Here is an 18,076-nt window from a genome sequence, read left to right on the forward strand (position 1 = left end):
AGTTGATTGCAAGAACCCCACAGGTCCAAAAAATTAAGTATTTCTTTTCAAAGCCACTTAACAAAATCCAAAATTATCATATTACATAGTGATATAAATTTGGAAGGCTTTATTTTATAGAAAACATATTTTGAATAGAAATTTATATTTTTTAGCCAAAAAGCTTTGTAATTGGCAATTCACTGAAATTTATGCTTGTCATTACTTAAAAATTGAACAGTCTTTCTTTACAAAACAGAAAAAAAGATAATATACTGAGTTGTAAGCCAGGATTCAGAAATCAGGACAACTGAGGCCAAGCAGCTAAGGTCATGCATTTCCACTACCTGGTATCAACTTCCACAATAACAGAAGTAACTGTAGAAGGAAACTCACTTGCTAATTTCTATGACAAAGGCAGAGGCATACATGCCCTACTCTCTTTTTCATCATCACCCCTCTACCCAACTGTGAGACAAACAGTATCAGCGTAACACTTTCCAGAGATGTCTTTGTACCAGCTGACATGCTTACCTAAGAAATGGTGCCCGAGAATTTCCATCTTCATCTAATTCATAAAGTTTATCTGCTCGCAGGCCATCAGCGACAAACAGCACTAATCGTTTCGCTGGGGGAGGCAGGGGTGTGAACTGAGGAGTCATTCCATGAACCAAAGGAGAGGTAAAATAAATGTCGAAGATGGAGGCGAAGAACACGAAGTGCACGAACAAGCCCAAAGTGACGTACAGCAGCATATCCAGGGGAACTAATCTCCCAGAGAAGCTGGAAAGACGGGGCAAAATTAAATCTGGGTAAGCCTTAGTGCAAACAAATATGTTTTCAACTTATTTGATGACTAGAGCTGCCTGCCACATTTTTCAGTCTCAAAAAACTTCTTAGTTTGGTGGACACTTTTTATTTCCTCCATCTTTAAATAAGCTTCATTGTTCTGCGGCTACTTGCCTTATCTACATGGGTAATTGTTTTCAAGTTGTGGCTAAGAGGGCTTCCCTAGTGGCTCAAACCGTAAAGAATACGCTGGCAAAGCGGGAGACCTGGGTCCGGTCCCTGGGTTGGGAAGATCCCCTGGAGATGTGGAATGGCAACCCACTCTAGTATTCTGGCCTGGAGAATTCTATGGACAGAGGAGCCTGGCGGGCTCTAGTCCACGGGGTCATGAAGAGTTGGACACAACTGAGCGACTTAAAAAGAGAGGAGAGAGTTCTTAACATAAGATCTGCCCTCTTAAATTTTTACGTGTAAAATACAGTATTTCAAACTATAGGCACTGTTATACATCAGATCTCGACAGCCTATTCACTTTGCATAAGTGAGATTTTACAGCCATTGAACAACCACTTTCATCATGAGTTTGACTCCTCTGGATTATCTCAGACAAGGAGAAATGTGCACAGTTGTCCTCCTGTGACTGACTTGTTTCACTGAGCATTATGTCCTCAATGCCATAACCATACATTGGCCAAAACTTGATATTGTAATCTGTTTAATTTTGTACAGTCTGTTAACTTATTGTGGTTTTAATTTACATTTCCCTGGTGATCAATAATGTTGAGCTACTTTACATGCAAGTAATGGACATTTTTTAATCCTCTTTTATCCCCTTTTCATTTTTTTAACCATGTTTTTCAAAGAGCAGTACTTAAAAATTCTGAAAGTTCAAAGAATTAACTTTTCTTTTGGCAATTGTATTTTGTGTTCCACCTAGGTAATTTTTGTAGATGACAACACTTTCTTTAGTACAGACTTTTAATATTTTTATTTTAAAACAATTTCAAGTTCAGAGAAAAGCTGCAGTAATGGTACAAACATCCATATACCCCTTAGCCATATATCTCTAACACTATCATTTTTCTCTGGTCCTTGCCTCCTCTCTTTAACTTACCCCTCTTGGGTGTGAGTGTGGGTGTGGGGCGGGGGAAGGCGGGTGTATACTTCAGTGTTTATTTTCTGACAATAATGATACTCCCTTATGTACCTACGGGGTTACCAACTTCAATAAACTCAATGTCAGTATTTTACCTAATCTACCATTTATACTCCAACTTTTTGAAGTGTCCCAGTAATGTTCTTCACAGCATTTTTATAGCTTTATTAAGGCATAACTGGCCTGTAATAAGCTGTGTATATATTTAAGTGCATAATAATCACAGGAGAGTGAACATACTCATAACCCTCAAAAGTTTCCTCATCCCCCTGTGGCTCATCCCTATATATTTCACTTTTTGATGTTATTGTAAATGGCATTTATTTCAGTTTCCCCTCGTTAGTTTTTAAATTACCACTGATTTTCATATATTCACCTTGCATTCTGCAACACTGAAAAACTGTTACAGTAGTTTTTATGTAGATGCCTTTTGATTTTCCAAGGAGAAAAATTATGTCACCTGTGAATAAAAGGACGCCTTCCTTATCAATCTATACACTGTTTATTTATGTCTCATGCTTGTACTGGCCAGGACTTCTAGTGTGATGTTGAGCAGGTGTGGAAACAACAGAAATCCTGCCGTGTTTCCAGTCTCAGGGTTAAAGTTGTCAGGTTTTTTTTCAGAGACTCCTTTTGTTGCATTAAAAAAGTTCTCTTTTACTTTCAATATGCAGTTTTAAAGTTGTGAATGAAAAATGCCAGATTTTGTCAAGTGCTTCTGACAAAAGCAAAAGTGAGAGGGGCAGATCACATGAGATCTTGTCCAGTGAGAGGGCCATGGCTATCTGGCTTTTCTCTTTTGGTCTCTCCTGGTATGGGGCCGCTCCTGGTGTGGGATCTCCTGGTGTGGGATCTCCTGGTGTGGGGCCGCTCCCGGTGTGGGGCTGCTCCTGGTGTGGGGCCGCTCCTGGTGTGGGATCTCCCGGTGTGGGGCCGCTCCCGGTGTGGGGCCGCTCCCGGTGTGGGGCCTCTCCTGGTGTGGGGCCTCTCCTGGTGTGGGGCCGCTCCTGGTGTGGGATCTCCTGGTGTGGGGCCGCTCCTGGTGTGGGGCCTCTCCTGGTGTGGGGCCGCTCCTGGTGTGGGGCCTCTCCTGGTGTGGGGCCTCTCCTGGTGTGGAATCTCCTGGTGTGGGGCCTCTCCCGATGTGGGGCCTCTCCCGGTGTGGGATCTCCTGGTGTGGGGCCGCTCCCGGTGTGGGGCCGCTCCTGGTGTGGCATCTCCTGGTGTGGGGCCTCCTGGTGTGGGATCTCCTGGTGTGGGGCCTCCTAATGTGGTGTCTCCTAATGTGGTGAACTACAATGATGGAGTTTCAAATGTTAAATCAAGCTAGGGTTCCCAGAATAAACTGAACTTAATCATTAAGTATTATCGTTCCTATATACTCTTGGATTTTATTTGCAAAAATATTTAGCATTTTAAATTAATATTTATTAGCGATATTAGTCTATAATTTTTTTTTTGTAATGTCTTTCTCCGGTTTTGGTGTCAGACAATGCATTAGGAAGTGTTATTACCTTTTATTTTTTGGAATAGTTTGTGTAGAATTAGTACTATTTCTTCCTTTATTGTGTAACAGGATATCAATGGCTCAGAGTTTCCTTTGTTAGAAGGTTTTTAACTATAAATTCAATTTCTTCATATCCAGAGAGATAGATACTAAGATTATTTACTACTTGCTGAGTAAGTTTTGGTACTTGTATCTTTTGTCCATTTGTCCATTTCATCCAAATTGTCAAATTTTTATGACAAAATTGTCCATAATATTCTGTTCACTTATTCTTTCTTCTATTCTCTAGCTCAGAACTCTTCTATCAGGTATCATATTTAGTTATGCAAAGTAACTCATTTTTCAACTCATTTTCATTCATTTCAGTAAGATCTTAAACTCTATTTACAACTAAAGTACATATGATATCTACCTAGATGTAGAGAAGCTCCCATTGACTTAAATATTCCTCTCTACCATGGAAACCTGAGTACCCTCCTTATCATGTTCACTAATAAGGAAATAGCTTTATCATTTCTCACTTTATTTTGCATTTACAAATAACTCCCTGGACTTATGTTCTTTCTTTTCCCCACTGTTGTTACACAACTTTTCTGTAAAAAGTATCAAAATGTCAAAAGTATCAAAGTGTGTTAAAGGATAATACAAATTTTCCACTACCCTAAAGCTTACTGAAGTAGTAAAACAAACATTTGAGAACTTTGACCCTGAAGCTGTAATAGCTAACACAAAAATCTAGCTCTCTCACATAGTATCAGTGGGATCTTAGTCGGTCCCTCCCCGGCACTTTCGAGCATCACTTCCTCAGGGACTACTCAGTCCAAATCAGAAGCTCAAACCTTTACTTCAGTTTATAACTACACAGCTATGACTTTGACTATTTGTAGTAATGTCTGCCTCTGTAACTTCATGCTGATTCCAGGACAGCAAGACAGGCTTTCTCCAGTCCTTCCCAGTCCTGGGCACTTAGTCAGGGCTATTAAATAACCTAAGATTATCCTTTCAATGGTATGTGTGATACGCACTGTAGCCACTAGAGGCTGCCTTACTTCTCTATTTATTCCCCCAGAACAGACACAAGAGTAGTGAAGATTCAAGACAAATAGAACCACAGTAACTTTCCTATTTGTCATTTACTCCAGTGTTCTTGCCTGGAGAATCCCAGGGACGGCGGAGCCTGATGGGCTGCCATCTATGGGGTCGCACAGAGTCGGACAACTGAAGCGACTTAGCAGCAGCAGCGGCAGCATACATAAAATTTCAGTGATTCCAAAATATCATCCTTCCCATGCTACTTACTTTATTATAGCTATGCACATATAATTAAGCATTATTATCATTTAATATTTCTTTTTTTAAAATCACTTTTTATTCAGATTTAGTGAAAAAGAAAACTTTTTCACAGATGAATCATTTGGAAATCACCTAAAAAAATGAATAACTACTAAAATGTTTAAAATACACATAACCATGAATCAATAAAAGTCATTTAACTTATACCTCTGGGATGTTTACCACACACTGAAAAACAATGTCAAAAATTCGAATAAAAATGTATAAAAAATTAGATATTTATAAAACTTTACATCAATGAAAAACTTGCACTGAAAATATTACTTGTGGTTATTTTAAGGTACTAAAACAAAAAAATAATTTTTTAATCAAGAAAACAATTGAAGTGCTTGGAAAAAAGTGATCTTTTATATTTTTATCACTAACATGCAAGCATCAATGACTATCCAGATTATTCAGTGAAACATTGACTGTAAAGACCTAGATTAATGCAAACCTTGGTAAGTAGAAGGAAAATTCCTCAACAATATTAATGGCGAATTATTATTAAATATAAATCAGCAATTGTTAATAATATCCTAGTATGCACTATTAATATTTCTTCAACATTTTTAATTGATAAGGAAATCTCTATGCACTGTGGAAGAGAAAGGTACTTACTGAGACGACCAGCCAGTTGATTTGTTAGGGGCTTGGAAGGTCACATTAACAAGTCCATGATTATAGGATATGAGGTAGAACCAGGGAATTACAGATGTGTCATAGGAAGCTGCTGATCAAGGAAGAACTTCTATATCCAACTTCTTACAACTCTCTGAGGAAACATATTTTAAATCTATTTTCAATTTCCATTTTAGAAATCAGACCCTAAAGATATTCCCTTTGGGGCCTACTACCTTAATTGCTTTTTCTGGCTAATGCTACTAAATGACTGACATCAGGTTTGTTTCGCTTTACTTTTAAAAATCTGTCAAATATTCTCAAGATATACGAGCAGTACATTAATTGATAAATGATTATAACATTTGTTGTGTACTAGGTACCAGGGACTGTGACAAGCACATTCCTAAGTCTGTGTACTTTAAGTATCTCCTTGATAGAGGAGGCTGGGAGGAGTCAAGTAACTTTTTAGAAGTCTCAAGGCAAGTCATTGGCAGGACGGGGATATGAACTGTAGGCTCCTCAACCTAATAAGCACAGTCCTTGAGAGGAAGACCCTAAGTGTGGGGACCTTAAGTACAACAGATGTGTAAAATTCCCATTACACAGGTGGAAATACTGCATATAAATAACCCATTTCTAAACATGCCTTTTCCATGCCATTCCCTAATCCTTCCCATTTTTCCATTCCAGAAAGTGGTTCCATCTTCAATCTCTCTGGCAACTCAATTACAACAAAGATCAGCAATCCTTTTAGCTAAGGACTATGAAACACCACTGGTGTCTCTTTTGATACTATTTTCCTAAGATCTGGGATTTTTTTTCCATGCTTTTCTTCAATACATGGCATACGCGCACACACACACATAAATTCAGAATTAAACACTAGGAGCTAATGTTCTGTTAAAAAAAAAATGCTTCCAATTCTTAGTATTAAAAGCATCAAAAAAACTTCTACCGAAAACAAAACAAATACCCCAAGTTCAGTTCAGTGGCTCAGTCATGTCTGACTCTTTGCGGCCCCATGGACTGCATCATGCCAGGCTTCCCTGTCAATCACCAACTCCCGGAGCTTGCTCAAACTCATGTCAATTGAGTTGGTGATGCCATCCAGTCATCTCATCCTATGTCGTCCCCTTCTCCTCCTGCCCCCAATCCCTCCCAGCATTAGGGTCTTCTCCAATGAGTCAGTTCTTCGCATCAGGTGGCCAAAGTATTGGAGTTTCAGCTTCAGCATCAGTCCTACCAATGAATATTCAGGACTGATTTCCTTTAGGATGGACTGGCTGGATCTCCTTGCTCTGCAAGGGACTCTCTGAAGGACAGCATTTGACGTTTTGAAGCGTCCCCACTGTGCAAGCTGTGTATTAAATCACAAGTGCTTACTGCGCTCCCAATAGTTTGTTACCGAAGTCGAGACTATCGGGATATTCGCAGATCCAAGCAGATCCCAACGTCCCCGCTGCACGTTCCATTGGCTCTGTCCCTGTGCCGCACCCAGCCCCCCGGGTCCCGCAGGCACGAGGCTGGGAGGGCGAGAAAGAGGAAGCAAGCCCCCTTCTGATCACCGGCCCTGCCCGGCACCGGCCACCCCCGCGGGGAAAACGTGGCAGCGGGCAGCGCACACCGCAGGAGCGAAGGAAGAGGGGGCGGCGCACCCCGGCGAGCGCCAGTGTCGGGCCGGCCCCTGTCCCCACTTCTCCCGGACTCTACCTGGGCTTGAGCAGGTCAGGCCTGACCTCGGGAACGAGGTCTCGTCAGCGCGAAGGCGGGGCCCGGCTGCGAGTCAGAGCTCCCCTCCGGCCCAGAAGTGAAGCTTCCTAAGCCACCGTCACAAACGCCCCCCAACCACGAAACGACCCAGACACTTACCTGGCCAGAAGCTACTCTCGCGATAATTCCCGGGTCAGTCCTCCGTGACTCCAATCCCCGCCCCTACCCCCTGCGACCAATCAAAAAGGAGTGGGGTGGGGCTTTGACTTTGAGCAGGGGGCGGGGCCCCTCAGTCTCTGCTCACAAGCATGGGGCGCAGGTGGGGCGGGGCGGGAGAGGGGCGGGGCATGCGCCATTTCTCGCGAGACCGAGGACCAGGAAGACGCCCGCAGAGCCGGGCTGCTGGTGCAGCTGTGGTTGAGGCAGTGGGTACTGCTACCGCTGCAAGCCTCCGGACGGTTCGCTTCCGAGACTGCGCCTGGTCTCCAGGTGAGGAGGCGGGACGTGACAAGGCCGGGTCTGCGGAAGCGAGCGGTGCCTGCTGAGGCTGAGCTTGGACTCAGGCCGCGGCCTGTCAGAGCCAGACAGGGAGGCGCCCACACTCCTGACAGTGTAAGATGGCGGCGATGGCGCCTGGAGGTGGCAGCGGCGGCGTGAACCCTTTCCTCAGCGATTCGGACGAGGACGAGGACGAGGTCTCGGCGACAGACGAGAGGCGGGCAGGACTTCGGCTGGGTGCCGGGGGCGGCCTAGATCCGGGCTCTGCGGACTCGCTGTCGCCCCAGGACCCCGTGGCCTTGGGGAGCAGTGCCCGAGCTGGGCTCCCCGGGGAGGCGGCGGCGGCGGCCCTGGGGGGCCCCGGGGAGACCCCGGCCCGCCTGTCAATTGATGCAATCGCGGCCCAGCTGCTGCGCGATCAGTACCTGCTGACCGCCTTGGAGCTGCACACCGAGCTGTTAGAGAGCGGGCGCGAGCTCCCTCGGCTGCGCGACTACTTCTCCAACCCTGGCAACTTCGAGAGGCAGAGCGGGACCCCGCCGGGGACGGGGGCGCCTGGGGTCCCCGGGGCGACCGGCCTTGGAGGCCCAGGAGGTCGGGAGCCGAGTACGACGTCGGGTGGGGGACAGCTCAGTAAGTGAACGACGGCGCTGTCCCTCCGGCTGGGCTTTTGGGGTTGTGGTGGGTTATTGTGGGGAGGGGGTGCTTGTGGGCCGGTGCTGAGTACTGGGAGCATTTCAGCTAAAGGGTTGGGGCGGGTGTCGGGCGGTTATCTTTTGCCATGGAGGACAAAGCATCTGACAGCAACTGTTCTCTCGCTGCCTGCCTCCAGCCCTTGGCTGGACTCACCAGCTCCAGGTTCCACTATTGGTGTCGATATCTATTAAATATCCAGAGTTTCTAGTTCACTGGCTGCTACATGACTCCAGAAGACTCCCTTGCAACCTTGGTTTATCGCTTTAATCGTTTTTCCATTCTCTCCTGTCTCCTGAACCGCCACTACCTGGAAACAGTGTTCCTTGTGTTGTTCACAGTAATTATTTGACTCCAAGTCAAGAGAGTAAAGAATAGGATATGTTGCTCTCTCCCCGAAGCCAGATCCACTTGAAGACCCGTTGTCTTTGGGTTGAGTTGATTACTCAAAAGTTGCATCTTCTACTGCATAAAATTTGTTCAGTTTAAATGAACTCAGTTTCATTCACTTTCGGTTCCTTAATTTAAGTAGGTGTCCAGAATTATAGGAAGTCTAAGGAGCAGAGTAGGCAGGTTCTCCCTGCAGTGTTACCTCCTGGTCTCAGAACCTTGTAGGCTTTTTTCTCTTGGTAAGTCTAGGAATTAACTTTTCTGCCTCGTTGTAATCATTGTTAACCGTATAGAGTGGTCGTTTACCTCATTCATCATATATTTATAAGCATTTCTTATGTCTTTAAAACGTACTGCCAACCCTGGAGAAGGGCATGGCAATCCACTCCAGTATCCTTGCTTGGAGAATCCCATGGACAGAGGGGCCTGACAGGCTACAGTCCATGGGGTGGCAAAGGAGTCTGACACTACTGCGACTTGGCACATGTCCTTAATTCAGAAGATTCTTACATTTTAAAATATAGACTCAGACATTTTCTCTTCTGGAAAACTTATATAATTACATTAAATTATCCCAATCCATAGCCCATTAAAAAAAAAAAAGGGTGCTGCTAAGGATGCATGTTGGAGTCCCAGTACCTATCCTTAAGAGGCATCTTAGATTTTCCCTTACTAACAGTATGAGGTTTTCAATGTGTTATATGAGGTCAGCTGAAATTTGCTCACACATGTTAAAATACATGACTTAAAATTGTAGCCAAACTGATGGTTTTTTGTTAGTACTTTTAAGTGGTGCCAGAGACTGAGATCGCCTAACTTCAGTCCCTCAGTTCAGTTCAGTTCAGTTGCTCAGTCGTGTCTGACTCTTTGTGACCCCATGAATTACAGCACGCCAGGCCTCCCTGTCCATCAACAACTCCCATAGTTTACTCAAAATCATGTCCATCGAGTCAGTGATGCCGTCCAGCCATCTCATCCTCTGTCGTCCCCTTCTCCTCCTGCCCTCAATCTTTCCCAGCATCAGGGTCTTTTCCAATGAGTCAACTCTTTCGCATCAGGTGGCCAAAGTATTGGGAGTTTCAGCTTCAGCATCAGTCCTTCCAATGAACACCCAGGATTGATCTCCTTTAGGATGGACTGGTTGGATCTCCTTGCAGTCCAAGGGACCCTCAAGAGTCTTCTCCAACACCACAGTTCAAAAGCATCAATTCTTCAGCGCTCAGCTTTCTTCACAGTCCAACTCTCACATCCATACATGACCACTGGAAAAACCATAGCCTTGACTAGACGGACCTTTGTTGGCAAAGTAATGTCTCTGCTTTTTAATATGCTATCTAGGTTGGTCATAACTGTCCTTCCAAGGAGTAAGCGTCTTTTAATTTCATGGCTGCAATCACCATCAGCAGGGATTTTGGAGCCCAAAAAATAAAGTCTGACACTGATTCCACTGTTTCCCCATCTATTTGCCATGAAGTGATGGGACCAGATGCCATGATCTTAGTTTTCTGAATGTTGAGCTTTAAGCCAATGTTTTCACTCTCCTCTTTCACTTTCATCAAGAGGCTTTTTAGTTCCTCTTCACTTTCTGCCATAAGGGTGGTGTCATCTGCATATCTGAGGTTATTGATATTTCTCCCGGCAATCTTGATTCTAGCTTGTGCTTCTTCCAGCCCAGCGTTTCTCATGATGTATTCTGCATATAAGTTAAATAAGCAGGGTGACAATATACAGCCCTGACGTACTCCTTTTCCTATTTGGAACCAGTCTGTTGTTCCATGTCCAGTTCTAACTGTTGCTTCCTGACCTGCATACAGGTTTCTCAAGAGGCAGGTCAGGTGGTCTGGTATTCCCATCTCTTTCAGAGTTTCCCATAGTTTGTTGTGATCCACACAGTCAAAGGCTTTGGGATAGTCAATAAAGCAGAAATAGATGTTTTTCTGGAAGTCTCTTGCTTTTTCCATGATCCAGTGGATGTTGGCAATTTGATCTCTGGTTTCTCTGCCTTTTCTAAAACCAGCTTGAACATCTAGAAGTTCATGGTTCGTGTATTGCTGAAGCCTGGCTTGAAGAATTTTGAGCATTACTTTACTAGCGTGTGAGATGAGTGCAATTGTGCGGTAGTTTGAGTATTCTATGGGATTGGGATGAAAACTGACCTTTTCCAGTCCTGTGGCCATTGCTGAGTTGTCCATATTTGCTGGCATCCCTCAGTCGTGTCTGATTCTTTGTGACACCATGGACGGCAGCCTGCCAGGCCTCCCTGTCCATCACCAACTCCCAGAGCTTGCTCAAATTCATGTCCATTGAGTTGGTGCTGCCATCCAACCATCTCATCCTCTGTCGTCCCCTTCTCCTCCCGCCTTCAATCTTTCCAGGCATCAGGGGCTTTTCCAGTGAGTCAGTTCCTTGCATCAGGTGGCCAAAGTATTGGAGTTTCAGCTTCAGCGTCAGTCCTTCCAATGAATATTCAGGACTGATTTCCTTTAGGATGGACTGGTTGGATCTCCTTGCAGTCTAAGGGACTCTCAAGAATCTTCTCCAATACCACAGTTGCCTAACTTAGATATAACTTAGATGTAGTTAAACTTCAAAGAGGGCCTTTTTCCATCCAGATAAATCCAAAGCAGTCTTCTTTCTTGAATATGGAATTTTCTCAGCAGGGGTAAGTAACTTCCTTGCTCAGTATTGCAAGATTATTTTCCTTTTCCTGAAACTGGTTTTTCTGTTGCTGACCTTTAAGACTATAAAATGTAACAAAAGAGCACTGTAACAAAACTGTTAGGCAGTTGGCTTTTGTTTGTTTGTTTTAAGATTTTTGAAGTGTCTAATAATGATTTTCACCTGATAAGCTCTTGCGACTTCCTCAAGACCCAGCTTAACTGTCATCTTTGTAAATACTTCCCAAACTACCAAGACTTAGTTGTTTGATTCTTTCATTGTACTACTTTCAAACCTCAACCATAGCCTTTAACTCTTTTTATTTGATTTATTAACAGTATCATTTCTCTCCATTAGATAGTCAGCTTCTTGAGGGACATCTTTTTATTACTCACAGTCTGTATAGTCCCTGGCCTGTTGTTAAACAACTGAATTGTATCTGTTATGTTTTTCTACTGTATAGATACAATGAAATAAGTTATTCCTTTATAACATTATTTTATTTAATTTAAAAGAATTTATTAATCTTTTCAGCCTACCTTATTATGGTGTGGTATTACTGTTAATAGTGAAAATTTCTCTTAAATACTTTTTTGTACAGAAATAGTTATATTTATAATTTATGCTCTAAATATAGCTGTGCTTTAAAGTAAAAGTTGACTTCTAAATGCCTTTGCATTATACATTTTTATAGTTCCTTGAAATAACTTCAGTCCTGTGATCATAAATCAGAGTTTAGCTATAATCAAATATTCATGTGTAGTTGTGCTCTTCCATAGTTTATTTGGACCTGTTTTGGGTATAACTCAAAAGTACATTATTACATAATATAATGTATTTTCAAGTGAATACAAAACAGATGAGCAGTAGGGGAAAAAAATTACAGTTATCCATAATCCAACCAATAGTACTTGCCTTTTCCATTTTTTCTGTGCATATATGTTTAAAAGCAAAAATTGGATTAATCTTTTTGTAGCTTTATATTATTTGATAGGCTATAATTTTTCCATCAACTTTGAGGTAAAATTGCATACAATAAAATGTGCCAATTTGAAGTGTACAGTGTGGTGAATTTTGGAAACAAATTACTACTACAAATAAAATATAGAACATTTTTATTGTCCCCAGAATACCTTCATTTTCATTCGCATTCAGTATCCCAAGACCATCACTGACCACAGTAGACAACAATTTTCCAACCTGGGCCTAGGCACTATTGGAATTTTGGGCCTGATAATTCTTTGTTGTGTTAATGTCATGACATTCTAGAATGTTTAACAGCATTGCTGGCCTCTGTGTCCACTACATAACAAAAGCAACCACCCAGCCCCCATTCCCCAAGTTGTGACAATCAAGAAATGTCACCAGCACCGTCTGAGGAAGGGGACGGCAGAATTCCCCAAGTGAGAACCACTTCCTTAGATAAGTTTTGCCTGTTTTAAAATTTCATATAAATGCAGTTTGGAGCATATAGTCTTTTCTGTATGGCTTCCTTTCCTCAGTATAATGTTTTTGAAATTCATCCAAATAATGTTTTTATGTGTAATAGTAGTTCATTCCTTTTTGAGTTTTTCCATTCATCTGACATTTATTTTTTCCCCCATTTTTGGCCTATATGAATAAAGCTGCCATGAACATGCTTCTATAAGTTTTGCAGAGACATATGTTTTCATTTCTTTTGTATAATACCTAGGAATAGAATTGCTGGTTCATATAGTTAGTATACATTTAAATTTGTAAGAAGCTGTCAAACCGGTTTTCCAAAGTGGTTGTATCATTTAAAATTTCCATCACCAGTGTATGAGAGTTTCAATTTCTATACATCCCCCAAACCCTTGGCTTTTTATTTAACTCATTCTAGTGAGAGTATGGTGGTATTTCATTGTGGTTTTAATTTTTATTTCTTGAGGACTAGTAATGCTGAGCTCCTTTGAGCTTTTGGCCATTGGGGGGTGTGTCTACTGCTATTACATATCTTTTGTGCAATGTCTGTTAATAGCTTTTTATTGAGTTGTTCTTTTACATATTCTGAACCCAAGTCCTCCATCAAATATGTGTTTTCCAAGTTTTTTCTCCCAGCATGATTTGCCTTTTCATTTTTTAACAATGTGTCTTATGAGCAAAAGATTTTCATTTCATCAAGTCCAGTTAATTGTGTTTTTCCCTTAATTATCCATGGTCTTTGTTTCCTAAATAAATATTTGTGTATCCTAAAGTTGAAAAATTTTTTCTTGTGTATTTTCTTCTGGAAGTTTTATAGTTTCTGTTGCTAAATTTAGGCCTATGATGGCAACATAAAAAGAAGAAATATTTCTGAAATATTCCTCCTATAATTATGCAGACACTTATAGCATGAGCTTTAGTATAATTTAAATCCAAATGCATTGTATGTCAAAATATCAATATATTTAAATATCTTAATACAGTCAGAAAATAGATAAATGCTAAAATAAGTCTGTAAATCTGTGGTTAGTACCATGTTTTGAAGATTTTGACTAATATTCGGATCATACAAATTATATTCTAGAAACTCTGAGGGTGAATCTTTCTTTAGGACCAGACTACTGCCGGTTATAAAAGTCCTCTGTATTCAGTTCTACCATGTTAATTGTAGCTAGTGTAGATTATCTAAAACACTGAATTATTTTTGTTTTTATGTATTTTTGATTAATGTATGTCTGGTCTGAAAATTCATAAAACTTCAGAGTAATAAATGTATAGTCAACAGTAGTTTTCTTTATTTAAAGATGTCTAAAAGGCTTCCCTGGTGGCTCAGATGGTAAAGAATCCACCTGCAATGCAGAGACCTGGGTTTGATCCCTGGGTTGGGAAGATCCCCTGGAGGAGGGAATGGCAACCCACTCCAGTATTTTTGCCTGGAGAATCTCCATGGACAGAGGAGCCTAGCGGGATACAGTTCATGGGGTCGCAGAGAGACAGGACTGAGCGACTAAGCACACACAAAAGCAGTTTAACTTTTTAAGATTTACTGAATTGTTTGCACCAAAGTCTGTTGACCTAGATAATAGTACAGTGGTAATTATAAAATACTTTAAGAAGTCTTCATACTATCTTCTTTTTCTTGACTAAAAGAGTAAGTCAAATTTATAAAACATATCAAAGAACTGTTGCTTTTTAAGTTTGATGTTTTCAGTGGAAGAATTTAAAATGAGCTCTCATGGAGTCTCAGTGTTTGATAAATTGTAGCATCCTTGTGACATCCTTGTGATGTTCCTACTAGGTCCACTTGATAAACTAATTTGATCTTTTGCATGGAACATTACTTGCTTGAATATACACACACATTAATTATCTATTTTCCCCTGTATTTTTGCCAGTTGAGCCAGTTTGGTATCCAGTTAGATTGCAAGGTAAAAGTTGAGCTAATGCCTTTGGCACAACTTAGTTACAAATTACAGTATTTTATCTAGAGTAATGCTGTTCTACTCTGAGTCTTCAAGGTCTAATCAAAATCAGACTAAAATTCCTTAGAATGAGTCAACTCTGTAGAGACAGTAAGTGGTCAAATAACTTACCTTTCAGTGATGAATTTCTTTTATTCTGTATTTATCATGCTTCCAGATGTTCATAAGACAGCTTATCAGGAGGCATTTATGATTGACTTTAGTAATTTAACTTATGAGCCTACAGACTTCTTGAGTCATCTTTCTCCTTTTTAAAATATTCTTTCATTGTCCTACCTGTCTTTTCTCAGAACTCTGAAAGAGTACTTACCTCACTGTGCTGTGATTCCCATCTTCCAAAAGTTCCCATCTCTTCCACTTAACAAAGTAGTTCCCCCCTGTTAGGTTGGAATTGTGTTTAGCACTTCCTTTGGCTTCTAATAAAATATCAAGAGAATATTTCTAAAATGTATTAAATTCACTGCTTTTAGCTGAGTGAGACTTGCTACTGTTGTCTGGACCATACTCAGTTCGGTTCAGTCACTCAGCTGTGTCCGACTCTTTGCGACCGCATGAACCGCAGCACTCCAGGCCTCCCTGTCCATCACCAACTCCTGGAGCTTGCTCAGCAAACTCATGTCCATTGAGTCAGTGATGCCATCTTACCATCACATCCTCTGTCGTCCCCTTCTCCTCCCGCCTTCAATCTTTCCCAACATCAGGGTCTTTTCAAATGAGTCAGCTCTTCGCATCAGGTAGCCAAAAAATTGGAGTTTCAGCTTCAACATCAGTCCTTCCAATGAACACCCAGGACTGATTTCCTTTAGAATGGACTGGTTGGATCTCCTTGCAGTCCAAGGGACTCTCAAGAGTCTTCCCCAACACCACAGTTCAAAAGCATCAATTCTTCAGCGCTCAGCTTTCTTCACAGTCCAACTCTCACATCCATACATGACTACTGGAAAAACCATAGCCTTGACTAGATAGACCTTTGTTGGCCAAGTAATGTCTCTGCTTTTTAATATGCTATCTAGGTTGGCCACAACTGTCCTTCCAAGGAGTAAGCGTCTTTTAATTTCATGGCTGCAATCCCCATCAGCAGGGATTTTGGAGCCCAAAAAATAAAGTCTGACACTGTTTCCACTGTTTCCCCGTCTACTTGCCATGAAGTGATGGGACCAGATGCCATGATCTTAGTTTTCTGAATGTTGAGCTTTAAGCCAATGTTTTCACTCTCCTCTTTCACTTTCATCAAGAGGCTCTTTAGTTCTTCACTTTCTGCCATAAGGGTGGTGTCATCTGCATATCTGAGGTTATTGGTATAGATTCCGAAATTTCTCTCTTTTATGGCTGTCATTTTTTACCCATGCCTTTCAGCAGCTTCAAACTTTTTAATTCTTGTGGAAATTTAGTCAGATATTTTCATTGCCTAGAACAGTGACTTCCATATAGTTGATATTCAATATTTTACATTGATCAGTAAATTTATTAAATTACGTGATCAGCTAAGTATTATAGGAATCCAAAGGAGGTTTACTGCATATCCTTGAGCATATTATGTTCTTAATGGAGAGGCAAGACTAACACCTGAAAGTCTATAGAATAGTTTTCCGTGGTACAGGTAATAGTGTAAGCATTCAGATATAGAAAAATCATTGTTGATTGTGATAATTGTTGAAAAAGTAAAATTTTAATGTGATGCTCAAGTATGAGTGAAATTTTAATATAAACAGTAACTTTCTTATTTGGCCATATTTAGACTCTTCATCCTGAGTGAGGAAGAGGAAAGGGAAGTGAGGGTAAAGAGAAGATAATATTTATTTTATATTTTGCCTTGTTTAAAACATCATCTGGGAACATGCTTGCCATTGTCTGGCTCACAATTAATAAAGTGATTCCATTTGGGTAGTTATAAAAATGCAATGTGACACTCCAAGCCATCGTGGTACATAGTTTAAAAGAAAACAAGATAGGGATATTAATCAGCGAACAGGCCTTTTTGTGTTAAAAACTAAATTTATACTTTCTGCTTTAGAGATGATCTTCAGACTGTATGCTTTTTTGTTTCTTTGCTTGTTTTTTAAGCACCTTTGTTGGAAAAAACCATTCAGGATTGGCGCAGTTTTCATTTTGTTTAGTCTATTTAGGTCAAAAACTAAATTTTGTGTTTTTTTTTGGGATGGTGGCTTTTAACTGTGCCTGCTACCTTAACTCCCACGGTTTTAAGATGATTAACTGAAAAAGAGCACTTACCTTGGTCTAAAAGTACAGTCTGCTTATATCTAAATTGTAAATATCGATTGAGAAGGACCTTAAATATTAATAGCCTGTTTTTTTTCCTTCGGGTAGTTGTTTTTATTGGCTTCTATGTATATGTACTGTAACTAACTAAACACACACAACACACACATCTGTACTGTAAGAGTTGATGATAAAATGTGGTTTCTAAATTATTTATACTAAAAACATACTTGTTGATACTTAAATTGTGTTCTGCTGTTTGGCCATATTTTGAACACGATGCCTCTTTGGTTGACTTTTGGGGGATTTGCATTACTTTAGGGTTGATCTGCTTCAACTCCCTTATCATGTGAATGTTTATGGCAATATTACCATTAACCTTTTTTTGAGATGTAATCGTCATGACATTTTACTAGTTTTAGGTGTCCAGCTGGATGATTTGATACATGTCTGTATTTTGAAATGATCACCACAGTAAGTTTGGTTAGCACCCATCATCACAGTTACAGTTTGCTTTTCCTTTGATGAGAACTTCTGTGATGTACTCTCTGAGCAGCTTTGAAATACACAAAACAATGTTGTTAACTATGGCCACCATGCTGTACACTTCATCCCCAAGACTTGTTGGAAGTTTGTACCTGCGATTAACTTTTTTTTTTTTTTTTTTCGATTTAGGAAGTTTTATTGAAAAGATCAATTAAAAGCGTTTAGAACATTTGGTCAGATTTAGTCAATGTTGATGGGTGTATCATTTAGCTTGTTGATATGTCACAGTGGGCGTAAATACCAAGGCTCAAGGTCTAGTGAAAGTCAGCTCCGCCATCTTGGACCTAAGTGGCTGTAACCAGTTTTGTTATGACCCTGTCATTCCTAACAAAATCCATTTATCTAACTAATTGTAATCCAATTTTAGAAAATCCTGATCATGCATAACTCTTTTTAGTATTTTTTCATACTTTTTTACTGAAAGCACACTTCCTGCTTTCCTTTAGCAACCAAGAGCTAACTTTTTTTTTTTTATTTTTTTATTTTCCAGTGGGTTTTGTCATACATTGATATGAATCAGCCATGGATTTACATGTATTCCCAATCCCG

General features: G+C 40.8%; 2 protein-coding genes across 10 annotated transcripts in view; one reads left to right on the forward strand and one right to left on the reverse strand.

Moving 5' to 3' along the window:
• The window catches only part of PIGN (phosphatidylinositol glycan anchor biosynthesis class N), a 97,530-nt gene extending 90,140 nt beyond the window's left edge, over positions 1 to 7,390 (reverse strand). For 2 of the 8 annotated variants that reach the window (XM_043444218.1, XM_043444213.1), the window contains exons 1-3: positions 7,257 to 7,390; positions 5,385 to 5,538; positions 514 to 762 (exon numbers count right to left, since the gene is read on the reverse strand). In XM_043444218.1, the coding sequence (XP_043300153.1) occupies positions 514 to 734 (221 nt within the window). In that variant the 5' untranslated portion in view covers positions 735 to 762; positions 5,385 to 5,538; positions 7,257 to 7,390. The other 6 variants (XM_043444219.1, XM_043444214.1, XM_043444216.1 and 3 more) reach the window with 5 other exon arrangements.
• A 74-nt stretch (positions 7,391 to 7,464) lies between these two features.
• RELCH (RAB11 binding and LisH domain, coiled-coil and HEAT repeat containing) overlaps positions 7,465 to 18,076 on the forward strand; it is a 113,250-nt gene continuing 102,638 nt past the window's right edge. For both annotated transcript variants that reach the window (XM_043444211.1, XM_043444212.1), the window contains exon 1: positions 7,465 to 8,228. In XM_043444211.1, coding sequence (XP_043300146.1) covers positions 7,715 to 8,228 — 514 coding nt within the window. In that variant the 5' untranslated portion in view covers positions 7,465 to 7,714. The remainder of the gene's footprint in view (positions 8,229 to 18,076) is intronic.

The sequence above is a fragment of the Cervus canadensis genome, chromosome 23 (assembly GCF_019320065.1).
Source record: "Cervus canadensis isolate Bull #8, Minnesota chromosome 23, ASM1932006v1, whole genome shotgun sequence".
Classification (NCBI taxonomy): Eukaryota; Metazoa; Chordata; class Mammalia; order Artiodactyla; family Cervidae; genus Cervus; species Cervus canadensis.